Raw genomic sequence first — 23,223 nt, 5'->3', positions numbered from 1 at the left:
AACTCAAATTATTTTTTTATTGTATATATGTGTACATAAGTTTTTACAAGTAAAACTTATAACTATAATAAAACTCTGTAACACTTTTCTACTGTACAAAAGAAGTGATATATTAGAACAGTAGCGCCAACTGAGAAACCTAACATGTATAATATGATTATTGTATACTTAACTTAATATTTTTAGAAATCTCAAATTCAAATTATTTTCTTTTTTAAGATATATATTATGTACATAATATAAGTTTTTATAATATATGTACATAAACTTTTAAAAGTAAAAATTATATCGTATTATAAAAATTTAACACGTTTGTTAATAGTGTCCAATATTAAAAAAAAATATCTTTTTAAAGGTTATGTTATTCAAAATATTCAAGAAAATCTAGCTACAAAAAATGTCCAAAACATAAATTTTTACAAGTAAAATTTATCATTATTTATTAGAACACTGAGTTATATGGTTATTTTACTTGTTATTGTAACAAATTAATTATTATAACAATGCAGTAAAAAATATTTAATACAAAATATCTTGGCGCGACTGCACCAAAAACTATATCGAACTAAAACTTGTTTAATACATATATGACAGCATTTTTATTATAATATATTCTATAATGGTTTATAATTTATTTATTATAATATTATATAAACTTAAATAAAATATTATACCGTATATGTATAAAAAGAATTTACAAGAACATTTTATTATAATAAAAATGCTGTCATGTATGTATTAATCAAGTTTTAGTTCGATATAGTTTTTTAAAGTCAAATTAGATATCATTGACATTTCGTCAATTATAATAAGAATAACATCTTTGAATAAAAAAATATCAAAATATATAAAATATATACACATTCGATATGTATAGTCTATAGTGAAGGTTTATCATTTATTATAATACTATATAAACTTAAATAAAACATTACACCGTATATATATATATATATATATAGAGAATTTACAAGTACATTTTATTATAATTACATAATATTATAATTATAATTTATTATTATTATATATACAAAAGTAATTGCAGATTCATAAAGTGTCTATGATTACTAGTCGGATGATGACGGATCGTGAATGCCGAGCGCGAAATTCCGACTTCTTATTCCCGGAAAATTCGTCAAACGTCAAACGAGGGGCAAAAAATGTCGTCGCTCGCGAGCCGATCAACACAATCGGCGCGATGTAAACATTGCGGGCCTCGGCGGCGGTTGAAGCAAGAGAGACTTGCCCTTGGGCATTTTTTCTTTTCTCGAAGGTTCCGGAACGACGAGAGGAATGCGAGGAGGCCTTTCAACTATACGCGACATTGATTTACTCTATTTATTGATTACTGAAAATAAAGAAAATTACTCTATCGAAGCATCGGACATTTGTTAGCTTTATGTTAATTAAAGAGGAATGTGTACGATTAGAAAATATGTTAGCAACTAATTGTACAGAATGTCAAAGTTGTAACGCCGTTTTCGGAGAATAATTAAAGGTCATGGTAGCGTTAAAGAGTGGAATTTCATCTCATGCGAATTTTGTCTCGTTCTTATTAAATGTTAGATTATCCGCTGCGGACAATAACTCTTCTACTTTTCATCTAATATTCAATGATAATAAATAACATTTAATTGCATTCGTTTGGCTTTTTTTATTTCGAAAATAAAAGAATATATACCAGGGTGAGATTTCACCCATGACAACATCAACGTGATTTTCTTTGATGCTTTTTATAAAAGTTCAAATATTTCGTCGCGGGATATTTATAATCGGAGTCTCGTCGCGTTAATTAACATGTGCTCCTCCAAGCGGATCGAATGCTCACCGACAGCCACTGTCAATGCCACGAACGAATGTCCGGAGCGGACGGGATGCTGAATTGAGAAGCAGGACGAAGGGAACGGGACGCGGGCAACGATAAATCATGCGTCTCCAAACGTATCAAATCGTTTGTTATACAGGAGACTTTGATACGGCAACATGTATTCGAATATTTATTCGTCCCATGGACCACTTATATATAATAAAAAAAAAAAATTAACGCGGATGAATGAACGATTCGTATCAATTTTTCCTTTTCTTATAGAGCAATGAAAGAGTATCGAAATCAGTATCGAAAATCGAATACTGATTAATACCATAAACCTCTCCTCCGTCCAAGTTACAATATCTTCCGCTTATTTTAATTTGTTAATTTTTTTATATTTATGATTAATTCAATCCTTAATTAAATTCGACGTTTATGCATGTCGAATTACTACCAAAAGATGAAAATCCGCACGCAATTGGATTCGAAATAATCTAAGTCAAATATAAATGCATAATCTTAATATTGATCTTTTTTATTTTTGTTATGCATTTTATGGAAACAATACCACTTGTCGGGGAACTCATATGTCTCTGCATTCGTGGAAGTGTCACTGAGATATGGTATATGCCAGCTGTTGGAGTTCTTCTGAGCATGTGGCATAAAGTTGAATGGCGATATGATTTTAAACTGGTTTCCTGACGATCTCACAAAATACTGATGTGAGCATTGCCATTTCTTGAACTCCCATTGTAAGCGGTTGTCTCCCAAAAGATACTTGTGCTGACGCATCAGATCTGACGATACAAATATTGCCTTTTCTCCGCTTGCCAGAGTCGCATACAATATATATGGATCATCGGAGGATCTAAAGTTTTTTTCATGCACAATCAATATGCGTGTGTTAGAAAAAAAAAAAAAAAATATAGGTAGGCAAATATAGATAGATAGAAACATATATAGAAAGGAAAATACAAACAAAAATTAATTTGCTTAAAATCACTAAAAAATAAATTCTTGTATTGAATGTGAATGTACAAAAAAATTCCCTAAAATAGACAATATTGCAATCTTTCCTTTATCGACTATTATTCTATATATCGTATAATGTATGATACTCTAGGTACATGGAATTCTGTTGCAGAAACTATATACTTACAAATTATTAGTCCAGAAAACAAACGCATATTTCTGTATGTATTCTAAAACGGATAGTTTTTTCTGATGTTTTCGGGTTAACACAAGCACTTTTTGTTTGCGTTTAACGAAATACTTAACCACATCGACTAACTGTAACGTAAAATATATAAAACGATTAAGAAGATATATAGTAAGAAACAAATCATAAATCCAATTAGCTTATGATCAATCAACTGAATTGAAATAATGAAAAAGTTTAAATAGTGAACAACGGAAAAAGTGAAACAGATAGCTTCATGCTAAATAAACTGAATGACAAGAATGTAAGGATAATGAAATCACATCGGAAGTAACAAGATGCCAAAATTACTTTACTAAAATAAAAAAATTTTTGTCATGAATTACCGTATTTGGCTTCGCAACGCCTTTCGTCATTGCATACGTCACATTAAGCCCATCGATCACTACATCGTAAGGCTTCGTTCTAGCGATGAACTCTATGAACTTTTCCAGCTCTTTCGGATGGGACTTATAATAAATATTCGATCCTACAATCACCTTCTTCATAAAAGCATTCACTAAATCTTGGAAAATATTCTGGTTAAACGACAAGTCAGACAGCTGCATAGAACATTTGCTGCATTTTCCTCTAGAATTAAAAATTCAAAAGTCATTATTTTTATACGACCAGAAATTACACAAGTTACAATGGTTATCGCTTGTTGTCGCGAAAATATCTACACAAATCATACGAATCGTGTATCTATCACTCTATAGTTAGAGATTGGAAAAAAGTTGCAATATTTCTTTTTTCCTCAAAAATAAATTTTGCGACATACTCGTATTCAATAAAAGAATCAGTTTTTTGATAACTCTCAGAAGATAAATTTTCCTGCTGAAATTTCTGTATTTCCTATTAGATACGTCTCAATTATCGAACTAATAGTATTGCAATTTTCTTCTCACTGAATATATGTATCGACGATATAGAGAGCCTACCCTTTAGAAATATACGTGGGTGCTGCGGACCAACTGTGATTTTTGGCGGCTTGAGCGTATGTGTTCAATATGTAATTGTACGTTTTCTCGCCATTGTCTGCCCAAAAGGTGAACATTTTCTCGAGCCTGTTATCGAAGAGTTCTTTACTACGTTCGCAGTAACGCAGATACGAGGTGTACGCGATTTCCTGCGGTGTCAATTTACGCAAGAGAATCCGCCGCATTGCGTCCCAGCCAACGTCAGGCTTGTCGTGTAAAAAGGCTGCACTGGCTATTGCAGAATACACGGTCGTACCTGGCATCGAGGTGAACTTGAGTATTTTGATTATCTCCTCTGATTTCTCCCATTCGTCTGTCAGACATAAACCAATGATGCATTGTTCGGCTGTGATTGAATCTAGATACGGATGCTTCTTTAACAGAGCGTTATAGGTAGCTATAATCTCCTGCTTGTCTGCATCTGTCAGTCGATCAGACTTTAGGGCAAAAAGTCGCAGATATTTGCCGATAATTGCTATATTCAGTGGATAATTGTGCTCTTTGAGGAATTGAAAGTATTCCATTGCCTTGTCTACGTGGAATTCCTGCAGGCACAAATCCATGATAGTGCTGTCGATTGTTATGGCTGTCACAGGTGGATACTGAAGAATGCTCTCACGTATGGTCTGCCAGTCTGTGCTTGACAGATCTTCTCTTGTGATTTTATTGTAAAGGTTTGGATATGTATTGATGATATCCTTCAAGTAAAATACTTTCCTGCTGCGTGTAGTGAATGAATTTGAGTTTTCATTATATGATTCTTGGTGTAATACTCTTCTCTGATACTTGCTACTCCAAGAGTTCCAAGAGCCTAGTAACCGATACAGCCTGTGATATACTGCCATTTTGTAATATATCTATTTACCTAAAATTTGATTGAAAATTATTTTATAATATAGCCAACCAATCAAAATATATTTTATTTTAAAGTATATATAATTTTATTAGAATTATTGTAAATTCTACACAATGTACAGCAGCAAGTTATCTAGAAATAAAAATAGAATTGAATACAAAGTCATGAAGGATAGAGAGAATAAATATTACTCATATACTTCTATCATTTATATATATTAATTTTTTTCATATTTATATATATTTTTAAAATTATTTGAAATCTGTCACAAACCATGTAATAATACATTTTATATGTTGTATTAATATTCTTTGAAATAAATTTATATCTTTTTTAAAAAACGTATTAAATTTATAGCCATAGAAAATATTAAATTTCAACTCGGATCTGAAAAATACTTTCAGAGTAAATACAAGATCATGGAGTTCCTAACTTTATTGTACGAAAAGAGGTTATCCCAATTAGTCTCAAAAAATTGTGGAAAAGACTCTTACATTAGTTTCCTCTAGCTTGTGCACACCGATGTAATATATCTGAAAGAATCATATTCAACATTTTCGTTTATCTTCTTTAAAAACTCTTGACAAGTTAATGTATTTTCTAACCTCTGTCGAGCACCGCCCATACCTGAGAAAACAATCAATCTTTTTTCGCTTAAAACTTTGTTCCTTTCGACTTCTTTTTCAGTTGTTACTGGAAAAATCTCATAAAACGAAAAGAAAAGAATCTTGAAGAAATTTGAAAAATTTCTTCCAAATCACAAATAATTGGTCTGTTTTTTTAGCTGCACTGCGGAACTAGTGAATAAGTTAAGCCAGCGGCACACGGTGCTTGATTTCGTGCTGGATTGATTGCTGGATGAAAATACTGCGTTCTGATTGGTGCATTTCCATCCATCTTCGGAAATGTACCAATCACAACGCAATATTTTCATCCAGCAAGCAATCCAGCACGAAAACAAGCACCGTGTGCCGCTGGCTTTAGAATGATTCGTTCGTTCGGTATATAGCTTTAGGTAGTAAGATGTACATTCAGAGGCAGTTATGGTGTCCCTCGGCGATGTCGTATACGCCTTAAAACAATCGAAAGCGATGACAGGTATATACGCATACACATATGGGCGTACTGTACAGCGCGAGAGAAGCGAAGAAGGAGAAGTGGTGGGAGACGTTCCGATGTTGCATCCTTATCGCACGTCGCACGATCGAGAGAGAAAGCATTACCAGACATGGTACGATTATTGGGGACATGGTGTCCCCAATAGCTGTCTCACTCGCTCTACGCTTGAATGTAGGGAATATGAGTGAGACAGCTATAGGTGTCTCGCTCGCTCTAATAGCCAAGTATCGCGCTATCCTCTTTTCTCCTTAGCAGAAATGCCGATTAAGGAGGGAATCTTGTCTGTAGGCCAGAAAAATAAGCTATTTTCACGAATTTTTTTTTTTCGGAAATTAAGCAGACGATTAATCTCAATGATAGAAATAATAATATATATTTTATTGACAAGAATAAATTTTTATTGCGTTATAAAAGAGAAAAGCGCGATACATGGCTATTACAGTGAGCGAGACACCTATAGAGACAGCGGTGCATATAAAAAATTAATATTTTTTAATTTCGCTTGTTCACACGGTAGATAGACATATCTCGAATATGTAACTACATGCTGAAGTCGATCGATCGACTTTTTATATAAAAAAAAGGTTTTCTCTCTGGTTTCAGGAGATGCTGTATAGCGTCTCGTTATTATTATTGTAATTTTTATTTTTATTAAAAGCCCCTAATTTTTTTTTATATTTTCAAGAGCGGAGCCTATATTTTAAGTAGCATTTTTATCTTACTTGCGTTTTTGTCCCAGTCCACCGTATTTCGAGATTTTATCGATATTTCATAAGAACCGTGAAACGGCGCGCGTCTAAACACGTCACGTTATTTTTTGTGTATTTGCTACATTATTATTTATATAACGCTATAAAAATTCATTCTTATCAGTAAAATATATATTATTATTTCCATCAAGTTTGAGATCAATCGTCTGCTTAGTTTCCGAAAAAAAAAATTCGTGAAAATAGCTTATTTTTCTGACCTACAGACAGGATTCCCTCCTCAATCGGCATTATTCCATATCTATTACCATCCATGCTTATCTCGAGGTACGTTTCATATTCCAGCCACGATATTCCTAAGATGGCGCTAATGCACTACGAGATTTTTCTGGTACGCTATATCCCTGGTAAGGTTAACAGTACAGTTTACAGTAGCGAGTTTTGCAATACCGTCTCTCAGGTACGGTAAACGTAAATCGGGGACGTTATTCGCTCGCGAAATAACGTCGCGATGTACCAAGCGATCAATAGCATTAATGATTTACGTTTACCGTATCTGGAGTGACGGTATTGGAAAAACTCCCCAGTATGTCGTCGGTGGCCACGTCGTGATTTCTTGCGCTCAGGATAAAACAGGCATATGAGAGAGCGAGCCGCGTTTCGCGATTCGTCCTGAGGAGTGAGGACCCTACTCCGAGCGACGCGTCGAGAAGGAGTGGGACGGCTCGCCAGATGATAATGGGCGGTGGAGCCGCGTTGATAAAGCTCACTCGCGGTCGCGGTTCGTACGTGCGTTGCCGTGAACGCCGGCCTTAAAGTGTCGTCATCATCATCGTTCACCATCGACGAGTAAGGAGATCGGCGAGTGAGAAGAATCGGCAGTCTCGTGAACCTCCGCGGCGCTAAACCCATTCGTTCGATTGCTGCCCGCCGGAGTAACCGACAAGTCGCGGAGACGCCGCGGGAAAGAGGCCGTCCGAGAGAAAGAGTGCTGCAGCTTTTGCAGAATCATCAGGACGTAAGTGTGCGGCAGTTTCGCTCGGCGAACGCGCATAATCACGGCGCGCTAAACATTAAAACGACCGCGCGCCGGCCGACGATAATGCGGTAAAAATAAGACTGCTCGATAATAAGATGTAACAACTGCGATATCTCGAAGCGACTGCTCGACTGCATCTGGAGCAAGTTGCCGCTGATGCGTTGGGACTGTTACTTCAAAATATCAATCTTGAAATCGTTCTTTCGACAGTTCCTCTCGCAATATCGATATCCAATTGTTGCGTATTTAATTCAACTAAATCTTTTTAAGCTGCACAAGCTTAATGTTCAACCCAATATTTTCTGTCGCGATGGTAAAAACTGTCGCTTCTGAAACGTGAGTTCTTATTCGGCTACACGAACTGAGATATCTTTCCTATGCATAAATATTAATATTATTATCATATGTATCGTTACCAATGTATATCGTTATCATAAAACATGCCGCTCTATATATAATATCCGTGTTAGAACAATTAATTTATAACTATATTTGCAAGTAGGCAGGATTCGTTTCGCCAAGTGCCGCAACATATTTTTCATATAAATTACGTTGTATTTTCGTGATTATTGCTGATCTTCTTCTGAAAGCGAATAACATCAAATTTAGCCGAAATTATCTAAACGTAAAATGTTTATAAGAAGAACAACACGGCGTTCAGGGAAACTACGCTTGACGCCGTTTTTCGCAAGCAAGCGAAAATTCTGGTCAATTATCGAGCAATTTTGAAATGACGAATAAACGAATAGCGACAAGCATCGTTTCGCGATAACGAACGATCCCGAAGCAGGCTGGTAATATTATGCTGGTCAAAGCCACCATCGATGAGACGCTAGAAAAATTTCCTCGCGCTAATGATCGTGTTTGGTCAACAACTGCATAGATCTCGCAGTCTTATCAATTTTAATTGATAAGGCTGCAATTGATTTAGCGCGCCACACGCATGCGCTCCGCGCGTGTGTGCATGAGATGCAGATATACACATCGTCATGCGCCTTTCGCATGACATGCATGACGAAAAATATACAGTTGCTATTTATCCCGTCTCGTACGCTTCCTCTTCTCTCTTCTTTCCGCTCTCGTGAGTGTTTAAACGATGACAATGACAATGCGTTTCTGCAAGAGAGTCATCGTTTTTCTCCATCGAGCGTGATCTTGTTTCGCCATCGAGAGGCGCATCGCCAGCGACGAGACGATTAATAAATCAACGTTCTTCCGATTCACGTGATCCACAAATGTGATCAACGGATAATTAATAAATAGAGACGCAAATATAATTGAGACGCGCACACACACACACACACACACACACACACACACACGAAATGTTGAATCCTAGGACAAGCACACGTGCTCAGCCGAAACGCAACTTGGAGGATCAGCCTCGGCGGAATGAGCGGTTGATATCGATTTAACGATGATAACGCTATGAAGACAAAGAATTGTCACTTGAGCGGGCGCAACAGAGGTGTCTCGCGTGTCTCTTTCCATTCTTTTCACCCGCGCGCTTTGTAACAAAGAGTTCACAGTTATCTTATCGTCTTGTTTTATAGAATTTGTCACTTTGAAACAAGCAGCAGACTTTCCGTGTACCGTTAATCTTTTGTTTTCACACTGTACACGGCAGGACGAAGCGAGAACGCAAGCGAATTCTGAAACTTTTAACAACGACGATGTTATCGTTGCGCGTCTCTGCCGTGTATATTACACCTGCGCAACGACAATGTGGCAACGATAATGACACTGCCCTTAAAAGTTACAGAATAGAAAATTACAGAATGGTTACAAAAGACCTGGTCGTGTATCCAAGTGCTTTTGAATCCAAAGAATACATCAATTTAATGAAAGGAATGCAGTTGATGTTTCTTTCAATGCAGTTGGTTATTTTTCGCACACGCAACTTTCAGAACCGCAAGAGAATAATAATAAGAAGAAATCTCACTCCGAGCGCCAAACATGGACAATTACACTTCCGACTCGAGCGACTCGGATTTTAGCAAAACGCTGGATCTGTCGTATCTATCGCTAAGTGCCGAAGAGCTGGACGAGCAACTGATGGCCATTAAGAGCCCGGAACACGTGGACACGCTGTTGCTGAAGCAGAATCGTCTGAGCAATTTACCCTCCAGCGTGATCAGGTTTACCGGCCTCAATACTCTCGACATCTCCGGCTGCGGCCTCAGCAGACTGCCGGACTTCTGGCCGGATTGTCCGCTCACCTGCCTGATCGCCAAGCACAACCAGCTGACGAACGACGGCCTGGTCAAAGCCTTCGAGAACCTGACTTCCGTGCGCGAGCTGAACCTCAGCGGCAATCGGCTCACTGAGTTTCCTGACCAGGTACTTAACTTGGTGGACCTCAAGTACCTCTACCTCGGCGGCAATCTCATCGGCGAGATCACCGAGAACATCTGGAAGTTGCAGAGGTGAGATCGCACGTGTTAAGGTGAATAAATTTAATGTGTAACTCGACCGAATTGTCGACAAGAAGAGATATGATTGTTGTTTGAGTTTCGACAGCTGAGAATTTTCAGCTGTCAAGTTCGGAGAATTCAATTGCGAGTAAAATAATTGCGACGATCGATTATTCTGTCCGACACTCGGAGACAGGAAAGTTATTAATATAACAATATCAATGTCGAAGCTGTTTTATTCGCGACGAAACTGTGTAAAAAAAATCAGTGTAATTTTGATAAATTCAAATATCGTGGCGATAACGGAGGTCGGAATATCTGTTCGCGATGACTTTGTTGCCCTTTAGATTTGTCGATCGGAAAGTGAGTAAATAGACTAAATTTACACGGGTCTTGATCCGTAGCTTCACTACGTCACGTCGCGTCTGGATGTCCAACTGTGCGATCACGTTCCCTGTGCATGCGCTTTCACGTATCTTCTCTAAAATCAAGGCGACACGAGAATCAAGGTCCTCCGTCTGTTCGCAGCGCACAACTTGAACCTAAAAAATCGATTTTTCAGTGAGCGCGAGAGGCAGATTATTTAACACTGCTTCTATAAATTCTAGATGAAAATAGAATTTTTCTCAACGAAAAAATATAATATTTCTTAATCAGTTAAAAGTTAATTAAATCTAATTAAAAAATTAATCTTTAATATTGATCGTATTGAGGTGTAATTTTTCTTATAATGTCAATTCGTCTCATGATTGAAACATGATCGAAGGATATTTCGAAGAATCTCCTTTTTTAATATAATTTATACAATAATGTTAGATATTAGGTTGGTGCAAAAATATTTACGACCTTTACGTATCGAGTATAAAGATGCATATATATCAATTAAAAATTATATTTATTAATTAAAATAAAGGCCATTGGCCTGCACACATTTCTCCCAACGGGAAACAAGGGAATTAATTTATTCCTACAAGAATAAAAAAGATAGAGTTCTGGAAAAGATAACGGTAAGTAGAAAAATCGGCGCCAAACTTAAAATGATAAAAACCGCAATTATATTTGCACCAACCTAATACTAATTTTAAATATTTTAAAAAATTATTGATTGTAGATATTTTGACGGAGAATCAACAAATATGGAAGCAACAATTCATTGTTGTCTCATGAGATTGTTTCTAAGAAAATCGGGTTTTCAATTTGGTCGGGAAAAAAAAATTGCATTGAAGTGTAATCAATTCATATTGGATTTTCACGGTTGATTTCGAGCAGCTGTTTAAATAACGTCTCGATTCGTCGAAAGGTTGCAGGTGCTATCAATGGGAGGCAACAGATTGTTGGAGGTACCGTCCACTCTCGGTCAGCTCAAAGCCCTGCAGGCCCTCGTACTGTGTGACAATATGCTGGAGAGCCTGCCGAGCTCAATAGCCAATCTGACGAGACTCAAGTCCCTGTTGCTGCATAAGAATAGACTAAGGACATTACCCACCGAAATCATCAAGCTGAAATGCCTGACAGAGGTTGGTCCACAGAATAATGAAAAAGAGCAGATGAATTGAACGCCATCGTTATCGCATCTGGCGTTATCGAGTTGCACATCAATGAATTTTGCGTTGATATTGAAGACCTTGCGGTGAAGGCGATGACTTGGGCGCTTTATCTTTCAGTTATCTTTGCGAGACAACCCGCTGGTGGTGAGATTCGTGTCCGATATGACGCACGACCCACCGTCTCTGTTGGAGTTGGCGGCGCGCGTCATCAAGACCAACGATATCCGATATGACGACGAGGATGTGCCGCGTAACCTGCTGGAATACCTTGACAGCGCCCACCATTGCGTCAATCCCAAGTGCAAAGGTCACCTTTCGAAATTTCTCACTCACCGAGAGATCCCTTCGCGACAAAGTCCGACCTTGTTTTTGCTTTGCGATTTGATCACTCCCCTGTATCATATATTTATCATACATTATATGATATTTTGCGTCATATCTCTGCGACACATTATATATTTATCATACCTTCTATCATATATTATATATATTATATATTTTCATCATATAATTTTATCGTACATTTGATACCTCTTTGTTTGTCGATTTTTGCCTCGACAAGCGGTCATCCTCTGATATGCCATAAACGACGAGCGCTAAATAAAGAACGCTCCGTTTTCTCGGTGCAGGTGTTTTCTTCAACAACCGCGTGGAGCATGTCAAATTCGTCGACTTCTGCGGCAAATATCGCCTGCCGCTGCTACAGTATCTGTGCAGCAGCAAGTGCATCGGGCCACGTGACAGCGACGAGGAGCTCGTATCCGGTGCCATGATCAGGAAGGTTCTTCTCGGTTGAAAGCCCGAAGAACATCCCGCATCTGTGCGACGTTCTGATGGTCTGACGAAGACTTCGACGGGCTGACGAGCGTCTCTTCACTTCTCGCTCGGAGATCTCACAGATGGACCGGCGATTTCTCGACCTGGACGTTGATACGCACATATATGCGCAAGCATACGCACGCGCACATGCACACTCGTATCTTTATAATTTCTATTTTGAGTTAAACGATGCGCGGTACCGCGAGTGACGCAAGTACAGTTCGACGAAATATAGCAAATAAAACGTTTCATGCGATAAAACGTTTTTTTCCACCATTTTGTCCCCACAAGCGACAAAGTACAGATATAGTGCAATAATTCGTAGAACCGCTTGCATCTCGAAGAGATAAAAGGTCACCACCTGTTGTCGGGAGGAAAGCTCTGCCTGGCGCAGAAGAGGGACGTAAGGCGGAGGTTAACATTATCGTTAATATTTTATTGTTAAATAAACCACAAAATGTACAGTAATAATAATAATAATAATAATAATAATAATAATAATAATAATAATAATAATAATATTATCATATAGGGGACCCTACGCGCCATGAAGTTGCTCTTCACTTTTAAGGCGGAGTAACGGCCTCGCGCGATTCTCGCTTAAAACACATTCAGAATTATGCTACAAGATATCTCACCAGCGTCGTCGTCATTTTCATCATCATTATCATCATTAATATCATCATCATCATTATCGTCTACGACGACGTCGTTATCATCGTCGTCGTCGTCATCATCGTCTTCATGGTTAATACCCTCGCGAAGAGCACGCGTTCGTCGTGCACGCGCGCGCATTTTGCAAAACTAAAAAAACATTCGAGAGAAAGTTAAACGGCGGAGGAGCGAAACGAGAAGGTCCGTAGGTAGGTAGGTAAGCGATTGGGTAGATAGGTAGGTAGGTAGAGGTAGGAGGGGAGGTAAGTAGGTAGGTAAGGTAGTGTGTGTGTATATTTATAATTATTTATATTTATAGGACATCATTATATAATAATAATAATAATCATTATAATCATAATAATCGTCTCGTAATTGTAAACATAGCAATCGTATTAAGAGCCTTGCTACTTTTTTTCTTTTTTTCCTCTATTTTTTTATCCTCTGTTACCGCGTACAGTGTGTGTAATCAGTATAATTACCTATACATACATATACATATTCATATATATAATTATATACGTTTTTATCTATATATTACATACATATATATGTATGTACATGCTTCAACTTCTTTTCTCTCTCTTTCGTTCCTTCGCTCTCGCCCCCCTCTCTCTCTCTCTCTCTCTCTCTCTCTCTCTCTCTCTCTCTCTCTCTCTCTCTCTCTCTCTCTCTCTCTCTCTCTCTCTCCCCCTCTCTCTTTACCGATTCTTTCGCGAATGTACTTTCATTTTTCATAGTTACACGCGCGCACGCACGCAGCCTCTTTCATCCCTTGAATTAGCGCGTTTATTATAGGCGTGTGTTTCTTTTGTTGTTTCTCGCACGGTAGTAATTAGCACTAATCTGCTTATTTCTTTTTCATGTTTGTTTTCTTTTTAACCATTATCGTCATTATCGTTGCCGTCATCTCTCTCTCTCTTCCATCTCTTTCTCTCTCTCTCTCTCTCTCTCTCTCTCTCTCTCCATTTTTTAATCTCTGTATCTTTTATATATAACTGCGTAGTAAATAATATTTTTCGCTTACGCGTGTATTTTCTTTTTGTATTTGTGTATCCTGTGTATTTGTGTGTGTGTGTGTGTACGTGTATATGTATATATGTATGTATGTATGTATGTATAAGTATGTGGCTCGCTATGTATATTAAACAATTTTTTCCCTAATATCGTACATCCAGGAGTTTAACATTAAGGACTCACTGCACGGCTGGGGACGCATCGTCATTGTTTAATCGCTCATAGCCGTTATTATCCAAAAGTTTCGCCTTCGGGATCGTCGTTGCTGTCATCGTCATCGTCGTCGTCGTCGTCGTCGTTGTCGTCGTTGTCGTCATCGTCGCTGTCACCGTCATCGTCCTCGTTTTCGTCGTTGTCGTGGTCGCCCCGATCACATGAGACGTCGTCTCACCCGGTACACGTTGTTCTCTCTTATTCGCCGTCCACCACCTGCTGCTCCTGCGCCTCCTGCTCCTTCGCCTCCTTGGCGTCCTTGTCCTCCTCTAAAACGCGACATTGTCCGGTATAAACTCGGCCAAGTCGTGGCGGCGTGCTCTCGTCTACGTCGAATTCTTGCCAGTCTGTGCCTCTATCGCTAGCCGATTATCTCCCCGACGAGAGTCTCACGCGGGAGCGAGGGTGATACGTTACGCTCTTTGAAAAAAAATATTTCTCATGAAAAAAATAAGAGGTCAGTAGGTCTGAGAGAAGATCGAGCGTGCGATTTCACGCAGCCGTCGTTTTGCCTGTTCGACGCTCAATTTTGCTCGACGACGATTATCGCCTCGTGATCTTCACCGATTCGCCCCTTTAGACTCTGCTCCCTTCGACGAGAATCCGTCGGACGAGATTCTCCAGTCGTCTGAAGATTCTCGTCGCGTCTCCGTCGTAATGATTGTACAATGAGACCTCGACGAGGTGTCGCACGCGCTTGCATACAACAACTATTGTACGCTCGTGGTGAACATCCGTGAGCAATCGTTTCGGCGTATCGTCGGGTCAGATAGATCGGTTAGAGTGCACAGACAGCGTCATCGAGGATATCACGAGGTGATAACGAAGCGTAATGGCCGCTCTGTCATAGGGTGTCCCAGAATTCGTGGATGGTGCCTGCACGTGTGTGATGCTTCTCGTCGACTTCGAGGTGAATTTTCCGCTTATAAAGAAGGTGATATTTGGTACTTTGAAGTTATTTTTTTAACTAAATGGTCAGTTTTCTGTTTAAGGGAGAGAGAGACTTTTGGAGGTTTCGGTTGTGTAGACTTTGAACAGGGAAAGATAATCCGGTATGGAGTAGAAAAAACTGGTTGAATTAACATAGTTTTGATTCAATAAAAAGGAACTTTTAAATCTCATGAATCAAACTTGATTCTTAATATATCTTGCGAATTTCTGTCTCTGCTTAATCGAGAGGTCGATGGCGACGACGAGTGTTCGGTGATACTGGGACACCCTGTACAGCAGAATCGGCGATCGGTTCCTTAATTCGTACACATGAAGGGAAGCGTCATCATGAGAAAATGGTGATGGGAGGGATCATGAGAAAAACCGCCAGCCGATTTTTCTGTGTTTTTTTTTTCATCTCTCATTGCTTTAATGAGTGTCTTCGATTCGAGAGGTAATCTCGACGCACTGCTAACGGGGGATCCGGATCGAGAACGTCGATCGTCGCCGGATCCCGAGATCTCGGCGCGAGCGTGAGAGCGCGCTTCTGAAGAGGATGTCCTGGCGAATCGGCGCGGCGTGTGAGCGTCTCTCCCGCACGAAGAGGCTCCGCCGAGAGAATCGCACGGCGGTATCATCGCGAGATGGCGAGCCAATAAACACCAACTGACAGTAACGTTACATCGTTGTTGTAACTCCCCACTCAACGATGTAACTGTTACATACATGTGTTATCAGATTAGCGCAAGAGATGTTATTTTCCTGTTAAATTTTCGCAGGATATTTGGGTAGATTAAGGGGAAAGTAGGGAAATTTTCGTTAAATTTCTCAGGAAGTATCGAGTCGATATATATATAGCGTTTATTTTTTCATAATAAAATTCGTTTGAATAATAATTTATATAATTCAACAATTTTCTTTTTTGAGAAAAATCAAACATATATTTTAAGATAAAAATGCAATCATTCGTACAATTAATCTCATAATGAAAGTTACTTTTATTCGTAAAAATTAATGACCCTTCGAAATTGGATAATCTCGTTTTTCATTTCGCGACGAACCTTTTTGTACCAACTTGATATATCATACTCGCATGTTCGAATGGGAAATTACAACATCGATGTAATGTTACTATTGGTTAGTGTTTATTGGGAATTTGCTAATTGAACAGCGACTTCGTCCCGCAGTCGACCGAGAGTGCTACACGTGATCTCTTTGAGATACCGAGAATATCTGTTGATTAATGCGTACACACACACACACATACACACACACACACACACACATCACACATACACACACGCACATACGTTATGCGCGTGTGTCGTAACACAATCGGCTTACATACACGATACGATCTTCTCGGGAGAACAGCGGAGACTGAGAGAGACAGAGTGTTTCTCGTCGATACACCGTGACGATTTAGCGTTTCTTACCTTATGCGGATATTAGCGTGCGACTCGCGACGGAAACAACGTCGCGAACGAAGCATTATTAGCGAAAATGTAATCGGTTCATGCAAAAAGTTCGTCGGACCGACTCGAAAAGACGAAATCTCGCTCGCGAGGACTACAGTTGGATTCAACAGTTGGACAATTCGACCATTAAATTTAGCAATTAAACAGCGAATAACAAGGTCCTTTTCGCGAGACGTCAATCCCGTGCCGTGGAAAAACTCCATTTTTCACGAGAATTATTTTTTTATTTTTTCAATTCCATCGATCCTCCTTCACAGCACTCTTTTTCCGTCCATCTCTCTCTCCCTCTCTTTTTCTCTCCGTTTCAGTTCTCCTCTCGAAAGCTCCTCGATTCGAAACGAAGTTTGAAGTGGAACTTCAGCGAGAGGACAAGCTACTTGCACCAACTTGACACGTGTGCGTGCACGCACACATACACACGCCAACACGCATATACACACGCGTATATGTACATATTAAATTAGTTTATTAACCTTTTTTTCTCTCTTTACACAATTGTTACACTTCATCCGCCGCACCACGGGCATGGGGCGCGAACGATGACGCGGTTGGGGCTGAGGAGTACAGGATAAAAGGGAGATTGTGAATGAGATGCTGTCGCGAACGAGGAAGGGACACTTCGTTCGCTCGAGAGGGGCGCGAGCCCCTCTTCCCGCTTCGGTTTCTTTACAACAGTAATGTAAACGTTGTAATCTTCTCTATCTCTCTCAACGTCGTTATTATTATTATTGTTAAAATTAATCCGCACACATGTACACACATGCAGATCAACGTTACTTTATTTTATACATATACGTAATATTTTTTATATACTTTAATTATAGATCGATCGCAAAATTCGTTCGCTTCCGACACCAGGTTTCGCTTCTTATTTATCTCCTCGCCCGCTCGTCGCGCGCTCTTGACAATCGTAGAGGAGGAGAAGCGAGGAGAGACGAACACTCGTAGAGGGGAAACAACAGCGCGAACGAATCCTCCGATCGATCCTGATATTTTATGTAGAACTTTCAGTATTTTACACTAGCTCTTCTCCCGCGTCGGTTTCTCTCGCAGGTGCTCTTGTTTCTCGCGGCGAGACGGGACATGAGAGAGGCGCAGAATATCGGAGAGAGAGAGAGAGAGAGAGAGAGAGGAATCAATGTAAATTAAATCGATGAATTCATTTATTAATAATAATAATAATTACGATAAATAATCAACAATTTACGTTCATCTCATACGGTTCGATATTCGTGTATAAAACATGCGCACGTTTGGGATGGTTCGGTCGCTTCGTGTAGCACGGCTTCTCCGCACTTTCCAGATGCTTCTCCCGATGTGTCACACGAGAGACCCTGAAGCAAGTACCGCGCCCACGAAGAAGTGTATGAAACGGAGACCGACGCTCCTCGATTCGCACTTCCGGACAGATGGAAAATCCAGTTTCCCTCTAGCTCGCATGACGAACATTAAATACGCCTTTCTGACTTCAAGATCAGTTTTTCTTATTGTTTTACGAATGACGTTGTTTCAGCTCAAGATATCGAAAAAGCGTATTTAACGTTCGTTATGGGTCTAAGATACGACCTCAGGCGATTGTCCTCGTTCTTTCGTCGAAAATTCGCACGAACGCGCTGCTCGAAACGACTGGATGATCGCTTCCTTTCCTTTTCTTTTTTTCGAAAGTACATGTAACGTCACAAAGTCCAAAACACTTAAAATGATCGACTGACAAACTAAATTCCGCCCGAACATGCTTAACCTTCTTTTCGTGACACGTTCGTTCGTATAAATATGATATTTTTCTCCTCTCGACTCAAGTGCTCGTTCAGTTGCCAGCGCTCGACAGAGACTTGAGAAAAAAAGTGTCGACACGGCGATCGTCTCAAACGACATTTTTCTCTTCTTTTCCCGTTTTTTAAATCTGTACATTGATTTATTTGCGTTATTACAAGTCCAAGTTACTATTAACCGCGTTCGACATTGCCGACGGACTCGATCGTTCTTTCTTTCTTTCTTCTGCTCTTCATTGTTGATCGTGACTCAACGGTGAAGAGGCTCCTGACTACATCACTACAGTGAGCATGTATGTCTGAAAATTGCTCGGAGTCGCCCAAGAAATGAACGATTCGCAGAAACGCAAGTTTACAGTCGGTCTTGCTTAAGCGGCAAGAATCTTGGGAATTTTTTTTTCAGAAATCGCAGTCAAATCGCATCAGCGAGATATTCGCCGCACTAATCGGTTAAACTTTTAGCAAAGATTCTGTCAAAGTTGTGAGAAAGTCGCTCGATTACAACGATTCCTCTCTTTCAAGTTCGTTCTCTTTCTTTTTTTCTGTGTCTCTTAAATGTATCGGTTTTGCTTCTCTTCGAGGCTGGAAGCACATTCCAAAAAATGTTCTGTATTATCTCGTATTATCTCTTCTGGAAAACCGATTGGGGGATGAGAGGGATAGAATCGATAATACGAATAATAACTCTGATTAAAATTAAACGAGATACGATTATCACGAACTAACGAAAAAAGAAACAAGGAAAAATAAAGAGAGAAAAAGCTAATGGTTAAAAAAAAAACAACTTAATTCATACTTTTCAACATTGATAAAACTCTAATTTTGAGGGCTTCCTTCTCACGCTCTTTCCTCATCTTCCTCTTCAACATGTCGTTCGCGTTCGCTCTTTTTCTTTCTCTTCCTTTCTCATCAAGTTTGCACACTTTCTCTTGTCTTACCTTCGTTTTATGTTTTCGTGAAAGCGAGTCCGCTTGGTATTGCAGGATCCGAATATCCGTCGTTAAATTCATCATTATGATCGCAAGACAATCTGGTACGTGTGTGTGTATATTTATGACATGTCGTCGGCTTAAAAAGTAAATCGCTCCGCTAAATCAGTCAGAAGAGGTTCGTCATGAGGGATAAAAAGAAAAAGAAAAAGGAAAAAAAAAAGAAAGGAAAAAAAGGCGACACATACGAGGCGAAAATTTGGAAAGCCAAGTTCGAAAAGTCGCGCGAGAGAAGTGGCGCATGACAAAAACGACGATTCAGCGATTTGCCGGTCAAGCGATGTGTGGCAGCGCGTCGCGACGTCGAGTACATGAAAAATCGAAACCGTCTCGAAAGAGTATGTAATAAAAGTGGCGATAACACGAAGCGTCGTTGACATCGACGAGATGCGGCAGATTCTGTTGCTGACGGTCTTCTCGTTCACGCTCTAATGCGTCCCAATAACTTGTCAGTTTTTCATTCTTTGCGTCAAAAGGGACACAATGCGTGTCTCTTCGCTCGGAGATTTGAACGCAGCACGAAGAATATCTTCGAGACGAGACAATGAGCCTGTCTGTGTCGGACACATTGTTTTCCATGTTGCCGCGTTTAATGCGTTGACTGCGTTTAATAAAGGAAGTTTGCAAGTATTGTATAAAATCCGTAAATCTAATAAGTGCTCTTAGATTTAACTAAGATTAAGAGTACACGCCAGTTAGACTCACGAATTTTACGACAGTCGTAGAACAGCTTCCTCTGCTAAACGCAACTACTAGTGAGTCTTCGTCGTTAATGTGCGTTTCGAATCTACGAAGCCGCTAAAATGAGACGAGCCAACGGCGCGAGACCGACGGTCTCCTTCGGTCATCTTCGGTATGGTCAAGCCGATTTCGCAATGTTTTCACAAAAAGTCACGTTATTGGCATGTTGTCGGATTATCACGCGTACGGATGAAGCTTTCCATTCAGTCACTCAGGAAAACCGAGTCATCGTTGTTGTCAAGAAGGAACGTTCTATGCGCACCTTGCGAATGCGACTCGACCTTCGATTATATATCTTTTTAGATTACTTTTTAACTAGTGTCACTTTTAGCAGTTACAGAGGGACCGATTTCTCTATATACAGTACACCAAATTCGCCTCGACAACTTGTCGCGCAAGCGAATAGTATCACGAGCGCTAACCGCAAAATGATCTTTCTGTTACGATCGTCGAGAGCTGATCTTTCGCAGCCGGCGTTTCTTTCTCCTTCTCTTTTTCTGTCAAAACGTTAACCTAAACTTCACTTGGAACGTTATATATACATACACACACACACACGAAGATCTCTCTCTCTCTCTCTCTCTCTCTCTCTCTCTCTCTCTCTCCGGCTGTGATTCTCAGCTAAGGTAGCAATTGTCGAGATCGAAAAGGGCATATAACCGGCATCTACACATGCATACATATGTGTGTATGTGTATATATACATATATACACACACACTGAAATCGACTCGGCGGCAACAAGGCGGAACTTTGCAGAAGCTTTGCACGATGGTCGCAGTGTCTTAAGAAAACGTACAAGTTACTAAACGTCGGATTACACATTTTCCTCCTGCTTCTTCCTCAACTAGAATCGCGCGCGGTTTGGCGGTTTATTAAATGTTACTAAAAGTGAAAACGATTTGGATATTTCTTCCTATGTACATATACCCCGAGATATTCGCGAGCCTGCCGAGAGAACGCGGGCTGCGACCCGCGACATTTCCCGTTGCAATCGCAATCGACATACGCTCTTCGCTCTCTCTCTCTCTCTCTCTCTCTCTCTCTCTCTCTCTCTCTCTCTCTCTCTCTTTCTACATGGGAAAAATTGTAAGAATCTTACAAATCTATACGCTGTTTCGGGGCAGTAGCGGTATGGCCACGCTCTGCTCGATTAATTAATTAATATCGCATCGAGAAACTCGCATTCTTTCGCACAAGCGCGGACATCCTCGTCAGAAGGTTCTCCCCTGTGGAGGGGCAGGGCAGGCGGTCAACACCGCGTCACCCACCTTGAACGACTACTTACACTCTAACTGATATAATAACGTTAGAAAAGAAAAAGGATAAAGACGGGTGGGGGAGAGGGAGATATCGAGTGGGGGAAGAAAAGAAATCAAAGAAAGAGAGTGATGAAGCGACTGGTAGTGGCTCAGGCCATGTTCGATTGGCCGGGGTTGTCGGCGTTATGGGTGGTGTTGGTGTTAGTGTTGCTCGTGGTGGTGGTCGTGGTGGTGGTGTTGTTGGGATTGACGCTAGAGCTATCGCTAGAGTTACCGCTGGCGCCCGCCGCGCCGCCGACGGCGACGCCTGTGGCTTCCGACTGGCCTCCGCCACCGCCGCCACCTCCGCCGCCGCCGGGATTATCCGTGGACGACTGCATGTACTTCGGTATCAGCATGGAGTTGAGCACCGGCTGGATCCGCAGCTCGTGCTCGGTGAAGTTGAAGAGCGGCGGCAGCTCGCGGCCGCTCGGCAGCCGCGTGCCCTGTTCGCGCAGCTCGTGGAAGAACGAGTGCGCGCACGCCTGCAGCGGCGTCATCCGCAAAGACGGGGTGTATTCCAGCAGTCGTGCTACCAGATCCATCGCTTCCGGCGGCGTACGCGCCCTGAACACCTGCAAATGCGAGTCGCATCGTTCAGTCTGTCCAGACAATGTTGCCTTTTCCTTCTCCTGTCTTTCTTCGTTTGTTCGTTCGATCGTCTGAATTGTTCAACAATCTTTTTATGTTCTTCTTTTCTATTGTGTCTTGCAAATCGTCTATTAGTTCCTTTATTTGTTTCCGATTCACATATAAAACAGCATGAAACACAGGACAAGAACGATGCAAGTGTGAATGTGTGTGTGTGTGTGTGTGTAACGTAGTATGTGTATATCATATTTAAGGCGAGCAATAACACAAAGCACTCTCTATTCTCTTCGCGCGAATAGACACGAAAGGAAACTGGTCTGCCACCACACAATCCGTGTTAATCGAGATCTCTCGTCAGTCAGTCTAAATTGTTGGCAAATGCAGAAGTAAAAAAAGATAATGAAAAATATCACCGGAATGTCAGAGCAAGTGATACACACATTCTCTCTCTCTCTCTCTCTCTCTCTCTCTCTCTCTCTCTCTCTCTCTCTCTCTGTCTTTCAATCACTTTCAGTCACCAGAGCAGATCGCGCGTGAAACAAGAATCGTTAGTAACGTTAGCAGCTTTCGTTTATTGAGAGTATACAAAAGGTAGATGTGAATCAGGCATTGCGTGCGTCTCATGAGGAGAGTCACATTATTTTCTCTCTTTCCTTCTCTCCCGGCCGTCTGGAACTCACATTTCATGAAAGGGATGAACACCTCGTCTCACAAAGTTCGCGTAGAGCTTCGTAGGACGCACACGGAAACGTTCCGACCAAAGACGGCTGGGAAAGACAGGTTTCACAACAAGTGACCGTAGCGATCAGAGATCATCTGTTTATCCGCGCTTTTCCTCGATCAGTTCATTCTCCAGACAGATCGTCCGGGCATCGAAATCCAATTGTTGTTACACTCTGGGTGTTAGTACAACGGCCGGAAAAGTGAAGGAAACGTTTGTGCCAGCCAATATCGAGCAACACGTTGCAAGTGGTACCACTTACTCTGATCTTCTGGTGCTCCGTGGAACACATAGGTGCACTCATTCGCTGAAGCATATACTGCAAACC

The 23,223-nt window shown here is 40.5% G+C and overlaps 3 protein-coding genes across 9 annotated transcripts in view; 1 reads left to right on the top strand and 2 right to left on the bottom strand.

Annotated features, from left to right (window-relative positions):
- Window positions 1-2,316: 2,316 nt before the first annotated feature.
- mldr (mitochondrial ribonuclease P catalytic subunit) lies at window positions 2,317-5,653 on the bottom strand. 3 transcript variants are annotated; one of them, XM_011150486.3, is made up of 6 exons: window positions 5,472-5,653; window positions 5,339-5,377; window positions 3,950-4,853; window positions 3,356-3,599; window positions 2,970-3,100; window positions 2,317-2,678 (listed from the first exon to the last, which is right to left on the bottom strand). In XM_011150486.3, exons 3-6 carry the CDS (start codon window positions 4,831-4,833, stop codon window positions 2,330-2,332), a joined length of 1,608 nt encoding a protein of 535 aa, XP_011148788.1. In that variant the 5' UTR covers window positions 4,834-4,853; window positions 5,339-5,377; window positions 5,472-5,653; the 3' UTR covers window positions 2,317-2,329. The 3 variants fall into 3 exon arrangements, with proteins under 3 accessions (XP_011148788.1, XP_011148789.1, XP_025155662.1); XM_011150487.3 differs by having other exon boundaries at window positions 5,450-5,646; XM_025299877.1 differs by having other exon boundaries at window positions 2,344-2,607; window positions 5,450-5,647.
- Window positions 5,654-7,088: 1,435 nt separating this feature from the next.
- Window positions 7,089-12,965, top strand: LOC105188827 (leucine-rich repeat-containing protein 58). The gene is made up of 5 exons (XM_011150485.3): window positions 7,089-7,688; window positions 9,617-10,135; window positions 11,424-11,640; window positions 11,788-11,977; window positions 12,300-12,965. Exons 2-5 carry the CDS (start codon window positions 9,666-9,668, stop codon window positions 12,464-12,466), a joined length of 1,044 nt encoding a protein of 347 aa, XP_011148787.1. The 5' UTR covers window positions 7,089-7,688; window positions 9,617-9,665; the 3' UTR covers window positions 12,467-12,965.
- Window positions 12,966-14,370: 1,405 nt separating this feature from the next.
- LOC105188825 (glycogen synthase kinase-3 beta) overlaps window positions 14,371-23,223 on the bottom strand; it is a 41,139-nt gene continuing 32,286 nt past the window's right edge. For 3 of the 5 annotated variants that reach the window (XM_025299857.1, XM_011150482.2, XM_011150480.3), the window contains exon 7: window positions 16,427-22,158. In XM_025299857.1, the coding sequence (XP_025155642.1) occupies window positions 21,694-22,158 (465 nt within the window). In that variant the 3' untranslated portion in view covers window positions 16,427-21,693. Of the gene's footprint in view, window positions 14,794-16,426; window positions 22,159-23,223 lie in introns of those variants that run through there. The other 2 variants (XM_025299856.1, XM_025299855.1) reach the window with 2 other exon arrangements.

This window comes from Harpegnathos saltator, unplaced genomic scaffold (genome assembly GCF_003227715.2).
Source record: "Harpegnathos saltator strain DR-91 unplaced genomic scaffold, Hsal_v8.6 scaffold295, whole genome shotgun sequence".
NCBI lineage: Eukaryota > Metazoa > Arthropoda > Insecta > Hymenoptera > Formicidae > Harpegnathos > Harpegnathos saltator.
Note: the sequence above shows the minus strand (reverse complement) of the source record. Positions and strands in the feature narration are given on the sequence as shown.